This window comes from Mirounga angustirostris, unplaced genomic scaffold (assembly GCF_029215605.1).
Source record: "Mirounga angustirostris isolate CCGP_5_RB_7025 unplaced genomic scaffold, mMirAng1.0.hap1 SCAF_16, whole genome shotgun sequence".
Lineage (NCBI taxonomy): Eukaryota > Metazoa > Chordata > Mammalia > Carnivora > Phocidae > Mirounga > Mirounga angustirostris.
The window spans coordinates 38,743,308-38,760,837 of record NW_026991724.1 but is presented as its reverse complement, the minus strand read 5'-3'; the positions used below and the strand labels follow the sequence as shown (position 1 = coordinate 38,760,837).

Here is a 17,530-nt window from a genome sequence, read left to right as displayed (position 1 = left end):
AAGTGTTGGGGGAAGGGGTGAACCTACCAGCTTAATATTAAATAAACATGAAAACAATGTTTAAAACCATAATAATCCTAATGTTTCAGGGTTAAAAACACATGTAGAGGTAAAATATATGATAACACAAATGAGACAGGGTTGGTCAATAAAATTAAACTATCAAAAATTATTTGAATTATTTCTTAAGTGGCAAAATTTCAAAAGATCAATGAACAATTTCCTACCAATTTAAAGTAGCCTGTAATAAGTAAATGTTACATATTGTAATCTCTAAGCTAATAACAAAGGAAAATAAAACCCATATAACTATAAAGCTAACAGAGTTTAAGAGTATAAAATATCTTAATAACACAAAAGAAAAAGAAATGAAGGAACAAGAACAAATATGACAAGTGGAAAATACATGGTAAGATAGGTAGAACTAAATTTGAACTAAGTGATGGATGAGAAAATTTAAAGACCTAAGTAAATAGAGAAATATGTTCACAGATTAGAACTTCAAAAATAAAAGCACAATGAGATAACATAAGAAGGCTAACAAAAAGACTGAAAATATCTAACATAGTAACATTTAACTGAAAAATGTAACATTATTTTTCAAATAAGAGCCTAATTAAGATAAGCTAGTGGTCCCTTTAGAAGTTATATATCACTCAGAAAGAATTGACAAGATTTAGTAAATTGGTAGAATTAAAGAGATGGATCAGTACAAGCTAAAAAGACTCTGGTTTAAATGGTGTTGCCCAGAATTGGGATAAGGATGTACAACATGTAGATTAGCAACAAAAGTGATCGATTCAATTTTAGTAAATGAGACTGAACTGTTTATGGGACATCCAACAGAAGCTACCCAAAAAGCAACAGGTGTGGGCAACAGCAGAGGGCACACAGGAGGAATACATAAGAAAGCACAGGCAGAATAACAAGTGAGGACAGCCAAAAATGGAAAGTACAGGGATTACTAATATTTAAGGATCGAATGAAGAAACTAGAGACTAAGTAGCAATAAAGAGGTAGAAGACCCCCCCAAAAAAAGTGAAATCACAAAAATTCCTAAGATACACAGTTTCAATAGTTTACAGGGAGCAATTAAAGTTTCAAATGAAGAACAGAAGTCAAGGAAGGCCAGAACTGAGAAAAGGTCCACTGAGTTTGGCAAGTGAAATATAATAACTTCAGCTAGAGTAATTTCAATGAAAAGATGGAGGCTAGCTTACAGTAGCTTGAGAAGCAAATGAAAAGCAAAGAATTAAAAAGAGAAAATTATCACACTGTATTATGTTTTGTTAACATATTTCCCTATGTATCACGGTATCCAACACAGTGTCTGGAACAAAACTCAGTCTTGTCTTTTTGTTCCCTGGAAAAAGCACTCATTTGCAATTACTTTAGTATTACTTGATTCATTAAAAAAAAAAAAAATCAGGGGCACCTGGGTGGCTCAGTCAGTTAAGGATCCAACTCTTGATTTCAGCTCAGGTCATGATCTCAGGGTCGTGGGATGCAGCCCCACATCAGGCTCCACACTAGGTGGAGCCTGCTTAAGATTCTCTCTCTCTCTCTGCCCCTCCCCCCTGCCCTGCTTGTGCATGCACATGCTCTCTCTCTAAAAGATTTTTTAAAAAATTTTAAAAACCAAAGAAATCAAAGGTTTAGGAACAATGATCAAATCCACAGATTAAATAGGATTTTTTTATTTTTTTGCTATATTGTTATTAGGATTTCTTTAGAACAAATAAAGTATTTTTAAAGAAACATACTTAGAGTATTCTACCCCCAAAAAAACATGTCATTACCTTAAGGTACAGTAAATAAGTGAGGAGTAGCCAGAAATGAACCTAAAAAAAAAGAGTCAGACAATACAAGGGTCTCAAATCACATTTTATTGACCCTGGATTTTGTGCTAAGTACAATGGGAATTAGAATGATAAAAGTGACATAATTCTACTTATGTTGTTTAAAAAAAAAAAGACAGCTCTCAAAAATAGGCCAAAGGGAACTAAGAGTGGAACCACCAAGACTAGGCAGGAATTACTGCCTCCAAGTAAGAAATGATACCTTGAGCTAGTATCCAGAATCTATAAAGAACTTATTAAACTCAACACCCAAAGAACAAATGATCCAATCAAGAAATGGGCAGAAGACATGAACAGACATTTTTCCAAAGAAGACATCCAAATGGCCTAGAGACACATGAAAAAGTGCTCAACATCGCTTGGCATCAGGGAAATACAAATCAAAACCTCAATGAGATACACCTCACACCAGTCAGAATGGCTAAAATTAACAAGTCAGGAAAAGACAGATGTTGGCGGGGATGCAGAGAAAGGGGAACTCTCCTACACTGTTGGTGGGAATGCAAGCTGGTGCAGCCACTCTGGAAAACAGTATGGAGGTTCCTCAAAAAGCTGAAAATAGAGCTACCCTATGACCCAGCAATTGCACTACTGGGTATTTAGTCCAAAGATACAAATGTAGGGATCCGAAGGGTACGTGCACCCCGATGTTTATAGCAGTAATGTCCACAATAGCCAAACTATGAAAAGAGCCAAGATGTCCATCGACAGATGAATGGATAAAGAAGATGTGGTGTGTGTGTGTATATATATATGTGTGTGTGTATATATATATGTGTGTGTGTATATATATATGTGTGTGTATATATATGTGTGTGTGTATATATATGTGTATATATATATGTGTGTGTATATATATATATATATGTGTGTATATATATATACACACACACACACAATGGAATATTATGCAGCCATCAAAAGGAATGAAAGCTTAACACTTGCAACAACGTGGATGGAACTGGAGGGTATTATGATGAGCAAAATAAGTAATCTGAGAAAGACATGTATCATATGACCTCACTGATATGAGGAATTCTTAATCTCAGGAAACAAACTGAGGGTTGCTGGAGTAGTGAGGGGTGGAACGGATGGGGTGGCTCAGTGATAGACACTGGGGAGGGTATGTGCTATGGTGAGCGCTGTGAATTGTGTAAGACTGTTGAATCACAGACCTGTACCTCTGAAACAAATACATTATATGTTAAAAAAAAGAAGAAAAAGAACGTAGCAGGAAGGGAAGAATGAAGGGGGGGAAATCGGAGGGGGAGACGAACCATGAGAGACTATGGACTCTGAGAAACAAACTCAGGGTTCTAGAGGGGAGGGGGGTGGGGGGATGGGTTAGTCTGGTGATGGGTATTAAAGAGGGCACGTATTGAATGGAGCACTGGGTGTTATACGCAAACAATGAATCATGGAACACTACATCGAAAACTAATGATGTATGGTGATTAAATAATAAAAAAATTTAATTTAATTTAATTTAATTTAATTTAATTTAAAAAGAAAGAAATGATACCTTGAAAATGGCAGTAGAGATCACAGGAAATAGCCAATTCAAGGAACCAAACACACTGTTCTCTAGGTTTTGACCATCTTATTCTTCTAATCCTCTTACCTCTTTTTACTTAATATTTTAAGTTAAATTGAGTAATATTCTTTGAGAAGATAACTAGAAGTTTATAAAGCAAAACCAGTTTACCCTTCAAATCAATAATCACACCTCTAGGACTTCACATGAAATCACTTCACAGATGAGAAACAACATACACAGTGATCTACTGAAACATTATTTGCATTATCAAGAGACTGAAAACCACCAAATGCCCATCAAAAAGATACCAGCTGAAAAAAAGATACCACACAATAGAGTACTATACAACCATAAAATACACAGAGAAAGATCTCTATGAACCAGAGTAATTCCTAGGTATAAATTTAATGAGAAAAACAAGGGGCAAAATATAACATGCTACCTTGTGTGTAAGAAGGTAAGAGGGAAGATAGGTATATTTTCATATTTATTTTTAAAAAAGAAACACTGGGAGGATAAACTAGGAATTACTGAAAATATTAACTGGGATAGGTAGAAGAATGGAATTAATTATCTCAGTATATCTTTTGACACAGCTGTGATTTTACACCATGTAGATGTTTTATGTATTTATAAAACGAAATTAAGTCAAACTGATAAAAAAGCAAACATTACAATCCAATACAAATAGAAACTGTACATCAAATCCAAGAGATAACTGCACAGAAAAAGTAGTAATAACTCAAGCATTTTTGAGATTAGTATCCTAACTCTACAACCTTAAGGGAGTTAATTCTATAAGGACAAATGGAACTGCAAGGAGATCCTGAGCTTCGCTTCACAGGTTTGCTGTTGGCAACAGTATTAATGTAGTAATTCTAAAACTATTTTGTGTATATTGTAGGATAGAACAAATGAATAAATACAGATGTTGTTGAGAACCAAGGTTTTTACTATGGAAGACAGGAGATTCAAATATAGATGGCAGAAATTTTAAGAAGAACCCTATGGTAATGGATCTGAATGAAAAGTTTCAGGATCCACTAAACAATTTTAGTTTTCAACTTTCTTTTTTGAGTAGTTCTAATTATTTGCAAAGACTGGCATTTCATGACCTCTTAAAGGTCTTCCAAAAAAATGGAGAAAATTTACTTAGTAAAAGAATAAAACTCATTTTATCTTACAATTATTATATGAGTACAGTGAACCTTTTTGTAAGTCTAAGTTACATTACAGGATCCTAGTGATTGTATTTTTCCTATGTCTTGTTATTTCATCACCCTAGTAATTTACACTTCACGATCACTTATTATTCCTAACTATGCTTTAAAAAAAAGAACTATATAGTAAAAAATGGGGGGGGGAATCATGGAACCACCTAGAAGGATACTGCAATCAATCGTGAAAAATCATCCTTCAGTTTTCTTATTGTATTGTCCAAAGTACTACACCATCTTTCAAAAAAGGTATAAAGGCCAAGAGACACTATCTTTGTAGTCTGTTTTTAGCTTTAAATACAGTTGACAATTCAGAAATTTTTTTTTGTTTCTTTTGTTTGTTTTAAAGATTTTATTTATTTATTTGACAGAGAGACAGCCGGAGAGGAACACAAGCAAGGGAAGTGGGAGAGGGAGAAGCAGGCTTCCCGCGGAGCAGGGAGCCCGATGTGGGGTGCGATCCCAGGACCCTGGGATCATGACCTGAGCCAAAGGCAGACGCTTAACGACTGAGTCACCCAGGCGCCCCGACAATTCATAAATTTTCATTTTCTGTCCATGATGGCAAGGAGAAAAAAAGTGACAGAAGAAGACATTTCACAATTATTAAACAAATTAGAATATGAATTTTAAAAATAGCAGCTTTCTTGACCAGTGCTGTACAATAAAATTTTCTTTGATGATGGAAAGCTTCTAAATCAGCACTGTCAAATGCAACAATGTATGGCTATTGAGCACCTGAAATGCAGTCAATTCGACTGAGGAATTTTTAAATTTTATTTAATTTTAATAATTCTGAATTTTAAACTTAATACCCACATGTGATTAGTGGCCACCATATTTGCACTAGACAAAGGTAAAAAATGATAATATAAATTAATATAAATTAAATCTCAGATTATAAATCTTCAGATGACAAAATCCTAAATTCTCTCAAACTCAACAATCAATGGGCAATATACAAAATTAACTCAAAATGAATCAATGATGTAAATATGAGAGTTAAAACCACAGAGCTCTTAGAAGAAAACAGGTATAAATCTTCATGACCCTGGATTTTGCAATGTGTTCTTAGATACAACACTAAAGCATGAGCAACAAAACAAATAGATAAACTGGACTTCATCAAAATTAAAAACTTTTGTACAAAGGACATTATCAAGAAAGTGAAACAATAACCTATAGAATGGGAGAAAATATTTGCAAATCATACAGCTGATAAGGGTTTAGTACCTAGAATAAAGAACTACAACACAACAAAAAGACAACCCAACTTGAAAATGGGCAAAGGATTTGAATAGACAGTTCTCCAAAGATGACATTTGAATGGCTAATAAACACATGGGAAGATACTCAACATCCTTAGTTATTAGAGAAATGCAAACCCAAACCATAATGAGATAGCTCCACACCTATTAGGATAGCTAAAAACAATGAACAATAAGTGTTGGCAAAGATGTGGAAAAATAGGAAACCTCATGCATTGCTGATGTAAAATTGTGCAAATGCTGTGGAAAACAGTTGGTCGTTCCTCAAAAAGTTACACACAGAACTACCATATGACTCAGCAATTCCACTCCTAGGTACATACCATAAAGAACTGAAAACAAGGACTCAGATACTTGTACACCAATGTTCACAGCAACATTACTCACAAGAGCAAAAAAGTGGAAACAATCCATGTGCTCATCAAGAGATGAACAAATAAAATGTGGTATATACATACAATGGAATATTATTCAGTCATAAACAGAAATGATGATGATGAACATGGACGAACCCTAAAAACATTACACTACATGAAATAAGTCAGTCACAAAAGGACAAAGATCATATGATTCCACTTATATGAAATATCTAGAATTGTTAAATTCATATAGACAGAAAGTAGGTTAGAGGTAAGCAGGGACTCAAGAGAGAGGAGAATGAGTTATTGCTTAATGGTTATGGACTTTCTGTTTGGCGTGTTGAAAAAGTTTTAGAAACAGTGGTGATGGATCCAAAACAGTTAATGTATTTAATGCCATGGAAATGTACACTTAAAATGGTTAAAATGGCAAATTTTATTTTGTATATATTTTATCACAATAAACAAGATTGCTGAAATAAAAAATCTCTACATTCTATTTCTTTTTTCACTCCTACAAGTTTTAAGTAAGTTGCTTGAGGTCAGAGACTCAGAGAATGGGGGAGGGGGGAGGTAACAGCACTGGAAATGAATTTTGAAAGCAAAGATTATGTAATGGTTTATCTTTGTTATCTCCCTAAATCCTAGAAAATGGGAAACCATGCAAACTGGGAAGAGAACTACACGTATTTGAATATAGTGGATGTTGAATAAAAGAGGACTGATTTGAACTGAGGAGGAAAAAAATGAATGAATGAACAATGATATACTTATAAGAACACAAAGGAAGTAAGAGTATTCCCATCCAATTAGTCATTCAACAAGAACTTCATCATGTAATAGCATGCAGCAAGAACCTGGATTATCCCAGGGACGCCTGGATGGCTCAGTCGGTTAAGCGTCTGCCTTCAGCTCAGGTCATGATCCTAGGGTCCTAGGATCGAGTCCCGCATCGGGCTCCCTGCTCTGCGGGGAGCTTGCTTCTCCCTCTGCCTCTGCCTCTGCCTCTCTCTCTCTCTATCTCTGATGGATAAATAAATAAAATCTTTAAAAAAAAAAAAAAGAACCTGGATTATCCCATTTTTCTAAAAGGACATGTGGCAGTGTTCTTAAATTTCACATGATCTTTGTATACCAAAATTTACTTAATACAAAGAGGATAGCAATGTTTAAATTCTTATTAAAATATCTAATAAGATTGTTTATTATTATCCCTTATTCTTATGTAAATTATTTCTGTAATTACTCCAAAAAATAAAAAGTAAAAAGGATCCCTTGGACCTAGGACCTGAAAAACGTGATGACTATTTTTCCTGGTATACTGAAAGTTAATATATTTCCACTATCCACTGAAAGGCTTTGATGAAATTAACACACAGCAGCAATGAGCAATACTGGAGCCCAAATCTTGATTTCTAACCATTTCTCATTAAAAAGAAACAAAGCTCTTCTAAGAAATAGTCAGTTTCAGGACTCAGGCAAGAAAACTACAAGGTAAGCCTGGGATACCTTGTGCCCAAAACCAGAGTGATCATCTAGGAATTAAGGAACATGCCAAAAGGAGGCAAGAGCTAGCTTCAAGGGGCTCCCATTGGCCAAACTGAAACAATTTAAGCATTAGAAGGAATAATGACAAATTATCACACACTAAATGTTAAAAAAAAAAAAGTTTATAGTAATACGAAAAGAGGGGAAGGGGCTCTTCTTTACAGAAAACTGCCAGCTATCAACATAGATGGTTAGAAAATGACTAATTTGCAAACATTAACATAATAACTAATTCAGACAAGGAATACCCATGGTAAAGGGTTGTTGTGGAACAGGGTATGTATAGTCTTCAAGCATTTAATCCTTATACAGGGGAAAGGGTACTTTTATGGTGGAAAGATCTGGCAGATGCCACCTTAAACAAGTAATTAGCAACACCAATCATGGGATAATGTAACATGTATCTCCTGCTGTGAGGCAGTGAGAAGCTATCATCATCTATGTAGGATTCTTGCCATAAATGTTTAACTTAATTTTTTCATGATTTTATTCAACACACACCTCCAAATTGTGGGCCATTCCAAAAGAAAACTTCCATCAACTCTTCAAAAATGCCAAATTCATAAACACAAAAAGATGGCAAGGGGGTTGTTGTAGATGTCAGGAGCCTAAGGGAAAAGACAGCCAAATGCAATCTTTCATCGAATCTTGGATGGAAAAAACAGCTATAAAAGACATTTTTAGAAAAACTGAAGACATCTGAGTATATTAAATAATAACATTGCGTGCCAATGTTCATATCTTGGGTATGAAAAAAGATACTATGTTTATGTAGGAATATGACCCTGTTCTAAAAGAATATGATGAGCTTAAGTATTAGAGACATGATGTCTGCAATTTACTTTCAGATGGTTCAACAAGAAGAAAGAAAGAAATACAGACATATAAAGAAAAATCAAGTGGTACAAAATATTATTGATGACTCTAAACTATTCTTTAAACTTTTCTGTTGTTTTACAAATTTTCAAAATAAACAGTTGTGGCTTAAAAAAGAAAAAACTGCCCCCTCCCCCAAAAAAAACACTGCCCTAGGGCAGAGTAAAAAGATTGGAACTCACACCAATCTGGAGAAGAAGGAAAGAATGATGCAAGCTAAAAGATTTTTTTTTTTAAAGATTTATTTATTTATTTATTTGAGAGAGAGAATGAGAGAGAGAGCACATGAGAGGGGGGAGGGTCAGAGGGAGAAGCAGACTCCCTGCCGAGCAGGGAGCCCGATGCGGGACTGGATCCAGGGACTCCAGGATCATGACCTGAGCCGAAGGCAGTCGCTTAACCAACTGAGCCACCCAGGCGCCCCAAGCTAAAAGATTTTTAAACCCATACTAAAAACATTAGATGAGAAGACATCAAGCACTTATGGTTGAAGCATAGACTGCACCTCCTCTTCCCTTTCCCTATCAGTTTTGGAACTATTCTTGTCTTCTACTCTAATCTGGAGAGACCTAATATAATGAAAATGGGGTTTTCCCCCCCTCTTGAAATATTGTATCTTAATGTTTACTAAGAAATTCCAGGGGTGCCTGGGTGGCTCAGTCGGTTAAGCGTCTGCCTTCGGCTCAGGTCAGGATCCCAGGGTCCTGGGATGGAGTCCCACATCGGGCTCCTTGCTCAGCGGGGAGCCTGCTTCTCCCTCTGCCTGCCTCTCCCCCTGTTTGTGCGCTCTCTCTCTGACAAATAAATAAAATCTTAAAAAAAAAAAAAAAATTCCGGAAGACTAAACTCAAAGTTGTTTTTTCTCACGGCACATAACTGGTATGGATAGTAAGTGCTAACAACAGTAACAAAAACAAGTTGTTCTAAAGTAAAATATAATTCAAAAGTAATTAGTTCTAAAAACTCATTTACTTAAAAAATATACCTTCAGCCATAAACAAACATATGTAACTTACAACTCTGCCTTTCTTAGAAGTGGGGGGAAAAAAAAGGAGAGAACCTCAACATTAGAAAGATCAAACACACTCTTCAATAAATTACTTATAATACTCCATTTAGAAATAGCATTTTCTAGGGGCAGCTGCATGGCTCAGTAGGTTAAGCATCCAACTCTTGATTTCCACTAAGGTCATGATTTCAGGGTCATGGGATCGAGCACTGCCAGCTCCGTGCTCAGCATGGAGTCTGCTTGAGAGTCTCCCCTCTCCCCTCTCCCTCTCTTTAAAAAAATAAAAAAGAAGAAGAAGAAGAAGAAGAAGAAGAAAAAAAAAACATTTTCTAATTCAACACCTGGGGCACCTGGGTGGCTCAGTTGTTAAGCGTCTGCCTTTGGCTCAGGTCATGATCCCAGGGTCCTGGGATCGAGCCCTGCATCAGGCTCCCTGCTCTGCAGGAAGCCTGCTTCTCCCTCTCCCTCTCCCCCTGCTTGTGATCCCTCTCTCGCTGTGTCTCTCTGTCAAATAAATAATAAATAACATCTTTTAAAATAAATAAATAAATAAAATTTCAACACCCATTCAGAAAAAGTCTTAGCTAACTAGGAATATAGGGAAGTTTCCTTAATCTGATAAAAAGTAAATACTAAAAATATCCGCAGTAAACATCACATTAATGGTGAAATTTTGAAAGTTTACCCCCTAACACCCACCATCACCATTTTTATTCAACCTTGCACTAGAAATTCTAGCCAGGGGGCGCCTGGGTGGCTCAGTCGTTAAGCGTCTGCCTTCGGATCATGTCATGATCCCAAGGTCCTGGGATTGAGCCCCACATCAGGCTCCCCACTCGGCAGAGAGCCTGCTTCTCCCTCTCCCACTCCCCCTGCTTGTGTTCCCTCTCTTGCTGTCTCTCTCTCTCTGTCAAATAAATAAAATCTTTAAAAAAAAAAAATTCTAGCCAGTGCAAAAGGCAAGAAAAATAAAAAGCATGAGGACTGGAAGGATAAAATAAGGCAATCTTGAGGAATCACAACAAAACTTACACTACCAGGTATCAAGATGATTTATAAAGCTATAATAATTAGTGTAGGTTTGCAAGAAAAGACAAACAGGCCCTTGGAACAGAGTCAAGAAATGGACCCACACATATAGTTACCTTATTTATGACAAAGATAATGATGCAATGGAAAGAGGACAATCTTTCCAATAAATAGTGATGGGGCAACTAGGAATGGTAAAAATGAAACCTGACCTCAGTCCCCCATTATATACAAAATCAACTTCAGGTAGATTGTAGATCTAAACATGAAAGGCAAAACAATAAAGCTAGAAGATAAGAGAATATCTTCAGAACATTAGGGTAGAAAAGACTTCCTAAAAACAAGACAAAAAACAAAAAACAAAAACCACCAATCATAAAGGATTGTTAAAATTCAGAATTTCTTCTCTTCATCAAAGGACACCATTATAGAATGTTAGTCAAGCCACAGACTAGAGAAGAAATTTACAAAGCATTCCTAAAAAAGCACTCATATCTGGGCGCCCGGGTGGCTCAGATGGTTAAGCACCTGCCTTCGGCTCGGGTCATGATCCCAGGGTCCTGGGATGGAGCCCCACATCGGGCTCCCTGCTCAGTGGGGAGCCTGCTTGTCCCTCTCCCTCTGCCATTCCCTCTACTCGTGCTCTCTGGCTCTCTCTCTCTGTCAAATAAATAAATAAAATCTTAAAAAAAAAAAGCACTCATATCAAAAGTACATAAAGAACTGCTATGAACCAATTAGAATATGCTGAACATCCCAATGGAAAATGGACAAGAGATGAGCAAGTATTTTACCAAAAACAAACAAAACAAAAAAGCAAGTGGCCAATAAATATTTGAAAAGGTGATCAACCCCATTAGTCAATATTAAAATGGCTAGCCAATATGAAAGAGATAACAGTGGTGATGAGAACGTGCAATAGCTGGAACTTTCACCCACTGCTGACAGGAGTGTAAATTGGTATAACCACTTTGGAAAACAAGCATTATAGGTAGAACTGAAGACAAATACCCCATTAGAAGTTCAGGGCAAAAAGTACAAACAACCCAAATTGTTCACCTGAAAAATCAAGAGAGTCAATGAAGATTCTAGTATCAGCCTAGCACACACAGAATTTTCATTATATTATATATAACACAACCCCCCAGTCCCGTTATCCCTTTCTTCACACAGGAGAAATGGATGCTTATAATTGAAGATCAGTATGATTCTCAAAACACATTCCAATGGCTTCTCGTATCATAAAAATAAAAACCAAAATCCTTACAATAGCCTGGCACAACTCTCACCTTGACTCATTCTGAGCTGGTTGCCGGGACTAGAAATGTCTTTTCCAAAATATCCTCCTTAACCAAAACCTTCTCTTCTACCTAGCTTTACCTATCACAAACCATCGGACATTTTAAATGTGCCTATTCCATGCCTTTACCACTAGAATGTAATCTCCACAAAAGCAAGGACTTTGTTTTGTTCATTACTGTATCCTCAGCAGAGGATGGCATGTAGTAGGTATGTGCCTGCCATGTGGCATTCAATATTGGCATTCAACTCAGTATTTGTTGAAAAGTTACATGTTTGGATTCTGGGCTTGGAGAGAAGAACAGCTGTTGTATGAGGTACACGGCTGACAGTTTCTTAAACTATGGGCAGTTCAGTTTATCATAAGAAATATGAAAACCCTCCATTAAGTTAAATTAATTGTTCTGCTTTATGAAGAATTTGAAAGATTTAGTGTTAATCCAGGTTCTACATCAGGAAAGTATAAATTATTCCAAACTCCAATTGATAATTATAAGAGTCACTCAGCAGTAATCATAACAAAATAATATTATACTCACGAATTCTCCAAAGTTACTATTATCCTATAAACCTATGAAAACAATACTATATACCACTTTTTTCACATTACAATAAAATCTCAGTAATTCTGCTAACAAAAGATAATAGTACCTGGAAATATAAAATGCAGATATTGTAGAAATATTACCCTGGCCAAGAAACCAAAATTTCAACATAATGCAACTCTAAGATAGAACTAGATTTAACAAGATCTGAGTATCAGGAAACTTCCCTATAACAGCCCCCTACAGTCCTAGATCATAACTTTTATGGCATAGGTCGGTCTAGAAAAGCTCCAAAGTAGCTCACGTTTTCCACCAAATATTTTACTGCCATTGGTAAAAACATATTTAGTTAAAAGGAAAAAAAAAAGATGAGCTACATTCTTTCTTGTACCACTGTAATCTTCTGACAGAGAATTAAGAGCAAATAAAACCTCCAAGGAAAAAAAAAAAGGAAATCAACTGGGGAACGGATGTTTGAATAAATTATATCTATCAATTCTGGAATAACCAAGAAAATAAACCACATTAACTGGTGTTCAAACTAGCCAAGAGCCATTTTTCAGGCCCAGAATGTATTTAGCAATTAAAGATACAACATCCCAGTTTCATTACAATTAATTAAAGTAAGTTTTTTCAACAGCCTTTATTGAAAGAGCTAAAATCCCATCCAATTTCACTCACTTTTAGCTAAAATAAGAAATGAAATTGTGTGCTTTAAAAACATTTAATGGTGTTTTCCTATATAAACTGTGAATACATACATATACACGTAACTGTAACCACACTACACATACTGCTCTAAATTTTTAATGTCTGCATAAAAGCTCCTCATACTATCATGATTTAATCAATATCCTAACATTGGATTTTTAGTTTTTCATTATTATAAACAAAGCTGCAGGGAACCTTTCTGTACATGTCTTTTTGCTAAATCAAAAAGGAATAAACAAGAGCTTTAACTAAAAAAAAAAAAAAGTTTTTGAAAATGTTTCAGCCTTGATACTATAAATGAAAACAATGTTAAAATATTTGATCATGTCCATTTATTACAGATGTTGCCATCTGTTGAGGCTGGGGTTCATTTATGCTCCTCCTTTGTCTTTTTTCCTTAGTCACTAATTTTTTGTACTTGTTATTCATTGCTCCAAAGTATAAACAAAGGAAAAAAGAGAGAGGAACCAACTTGTCATACTTCTTAGCTGAATTTGGAAAAAAAAAAAAAAATCCAAAAAACAAAAAACAATGATGAGCAACATTTAAACCACATTACCTGGCAGCCGTTCTCAAACAAGGCTCCCAGTGAAAATAATGCCCTAAATCTAAGGTATCCACTGTATGTGATGAATTAATTTCTCTCCTCTGCATCTAAAGCCTACTAGCTAGGTACACACACACATAGTCATTCGTATCATTTTCTTCAGGTGTTAGTTCTTTCTCACATTGGGAAAACCATTGGAAAAACCCAAGTCCTAAAGCACATTTAACTGAATTTATATAAAAAAATACTAAGTGTCACACAAATATAAAGCTACAATAACATTTTTCCTTTTTTCATTCTAAGAATGTCCCAACACTTCTATTTTACTGTACTGTATCTGGGTTGGTTTTAAAGCCTAAATAAAGTCCCTCACAAAAAAATGTTGAGTATTTACTAGGTAAAGTTTTCCTATACTAAACTATAATTAAAGTATAGCTATCTAACCAGTATATTTTGTGGCATTATGGGTCTCCTGTTCACTGCAGCAGATCCTTTAAAATACAGTGTAGTCTATTTAGGGAAGGCTTTATCATCAACTGGGAATGATTTTACATACCCATGACACACACACACACATGCTTATTTTATGTGCCAAAACATTAACACAACACAGAAATTTGGTAACATAATGTCTACTGAAAATAGTTATTTAGGTTCCCACAGGACTGTAACTGAAAAGGCAGTCTTCAAATGTAACTGAATATTACACCAGAAAGCTGTTCAGAGCACCCCAAAATGTATCCTTTGTATTTCAGCCACACTAACATCAGAATAAAACTAAGGATATCTCTTTTTACCATGACAAACAGAAGAAAACATATCAAAGTCAGCATTATGCACATGTTATACTATGAAAGAGACGAGTAATTTCTCTACAGAACAGACTACAGGCAATGGAAACACCATCTTCTGAGGGTCTGTTCCACATTTCCTAAAAGAACAAAAAATGTAAATACTTTTGCCAAAAATGAACAAATTGTTCTCATAAAGAGCTGTCTTTTCTTTTTCTCTTAAAAAAACATTAAGATCCATTAACGTCTTGTAATTTAAATACACAATACTTGTTGGATTTTAAAAAAAAAAAAAAAGCCAAGTTTAAAACCCAGCAGTCATATAAGGCACTAGAAAAAAATGGCTCTCAGAAAAGGAAATACAATGCATAAAATAAGTAGGAAAGATTCCCAGTCATCCTAACAGGTGGTTTCCAAGCAAACCAGAATTTTTTAGGTTCTATGAAAAGTCCCTCATCTAGCTGAACTGAGTATATTTATATATCTATGTAAATAGTTATTTTTATACAGGAATGTTCAATAGAAAGTTAGGGATTCCCACTATTAAGAGTTTTGCAACTTCCTAACCCTTTTAACCAAGATACTCCCGGTATGGCCTAGGACATTTTAAGTAAAGTAATGCTGCTTGTCAAAGTAAGAATTTCAAACTCAGCAAATAACCTGAACCTGAAATGCTACAGAATCCAAAGGGAAAAAATCTCAGATTAAACAATAACACCGTATTCCTTAACCTGGGCATACTTCTTCATATACAATCCCATTAGGAAATGCAAAATTTTCTCTCTACACTGGCAGATTAAAACTCACGTATGATACGACTGGAGTTAAAATGTAATAAAATAGCGTCCTATCCTGACAAAAACTAAACCACCAAAGCTGGAATTGCACATGAAGGCTATCATTACAAAACTAATGAAACTTCTAAATGCAATCAGATAAAGAGCAACAAAGAGTATACATTTTAGCAACAATTTTTTTAAAAAAGCTATTAAGGTGAGCACTTCCATTTACCGCGTACCCCAAACCAAAAATAATTCCCACGCATTGTTGCATTCATTAAGTCTAAAAACTCACTTTGATATGCAAGTTAAACAGACTGTCACCTCCCTCTTTCCCATCCCTTCCCTCCCCTCGAAGGTCAAAGGGCTCCAGACAAAAGACAACAAAAGCACGTGACAAAAGTTTCTCCCAAAACTTTCTCTCTCCAGGCCTAGAGGCTGTGCTCCTCCCCGATACCGGGTCAAGATCGAGCTGGGCCTCAGAGCGGAGGGCTGCGGGCCACAGAGGAGAGGAGGGGGCTGCCGGGGCGGGCGAGGGGGAGGGGAATCGGACCCCGACGAGGGTCCCAGCCCCGGGAAAGGGGGCGCGGGCGCCTCCCGAGACCACCGGCGGAAGCGCGGGGCCCGGAGCGCGGCCTGTTACCTTTTCCTGCTCCTCGCGGAGCCGCGCCACCTCCGGGGCGCGCAGCGGCGCCGCGGCCGCGGCCGAGGCCGAGGCCGAGGCGTGGGGCCCGGGGTCGGGCGGGGCCTCCATGGCGGGGGCGCCGGGACCTCAGCGGGGCGAACGAGTCCTAAACAAATGTTTATGGAGGCGGCGTGGCCGGCGGCTGCCCAGCGCCCGCGTGCTCGCCCTCATGCGCTGCGCGCCCCGCGCTGAGGAGGCCGCGCCTGCCTTCTCCGCTGCCGCGGCGGCCGCTGCTCGCGTCCGGGCTACCCGCGGCCGCATCTCACACACGCATGCCGCCCGCCGCCGCCGCCGCCGCGGGCTCGAAGCAGCAGGCGGGCCGCTGAGAGCCGGAGGCGCCTGTCCGATGGCCGGGCCGAGTCGGGCGTCCTGTGGCGGCCGCGCCTCCTCCGCGCCTCCCTCGTAAGCTCCACCCCTCGCCCCGCCCCGCGCGGCACGCCGGGAAGCGCGCGCGCAGCCTCCGCCCTTGGCCCCGCCCCCGGTGGGTCACGTGGTGCGGGAGCGGCGCGACTAGGGTAGGTCAGCCGAGGCTGCGGTGGGTTGTAGCCCTCTGGAATCTTTCATTCTAGCGGGATTGACGCTCAGTGAGCGCTCATGGACGTGGGCACTGTCTTAGCCTTGCGCCTTCCTCATCCTCCATGCACCAGTCGTTTAGCGCTGCATCTGGCGATAGGAGCTTAGATAATGCACCAAAGCTGTTTCGTAAGAACATTTAATTTTAGCAAAGTCAACTCCTTCCTGTGCCTGTTTAGTGAATTAAGATATGCAATTATACTTTGCCGTGTATTAATTACTGTGTTTATATTAATATAGTGCTATGTTTGGACTATTTAAGAGATTTTTCAAGGATAACTTTGCCCATTCTTTTTCTCTTATTTTAGAACTATGCCCTTTTTCTCATACTGTACACCGTAGGCACCCAATTAATGCTTACTGGCTGGAACTGGCCTTGGCCTTACAACCACCTCTGCTCCAACTCCTAACAGAAATGGATGGATCCTGTTCCTTCAGCATTGTACAGATGGGAATAGGCTTGGAGTTACCTGCAGTTTACACCTTTGTGTGCCTGCTTGCTCTATTTCTCTTCCCTCTCTCCTGGCCTGCTCCCCAGTCCAGATACACCCTTTTTCCATTTGCTTCAAAGGAAGACAGAAGGAAAACTTGGGCAAATGATAAATGTTAATTCCTCTCTTTTCCTCACTGCATAGACGTTGGTGTCAACATCTTTGAAAGAGGCCAAATCTGACTGCTCATACACCTCCTCTAGCTCCATCATCATCTCTCTGACCTCAGCCACCTCAGTAGCTTCTTCTCTGGCCTCCTTGTTTCCACTCTTGCCCCCTGAAATGGACATGGTCGGCTGCCCAACCGACCTTCCCTCCTTCAGATGGTCAGCCCTAGCCCACACAACTCCTGTGCCTGTAGGAAGCTGACCCACCCCCAGCTCCAGTCTAAAGGCAATGCATTTACC

The 17,530-nt window shown here is 38.0% G+C and overlaps 1 protein-coding gene across 2 annotated transcripts in view; it reads right to left on the bottom strand.

The window, feature by feature from the left end:
• Positions 1–16,465, bottom strand: part of URI1 (URI1 prefoldin like chaperone) — an 81,275-nt gene extending 64,810 nt beyond the window's left edge. For both annotated transcript variants that reach the window (XM_045891194.3, XM_064581291.1), the window contains exon 1: positions 16,018–16,465. In XM_045891194.3, coding sequence (XP_045747150.1) covers positions 16,018–16,128 — 111 coding nt within the window. In that variant the 5' untranslated portion in view covers positions 16,129–16,465. The remainder of the gene's footprint in view (positions 1–16,017) is intronic.
• Positions 16,466–17,530: the final 1,065 nt, after the last annotated feature.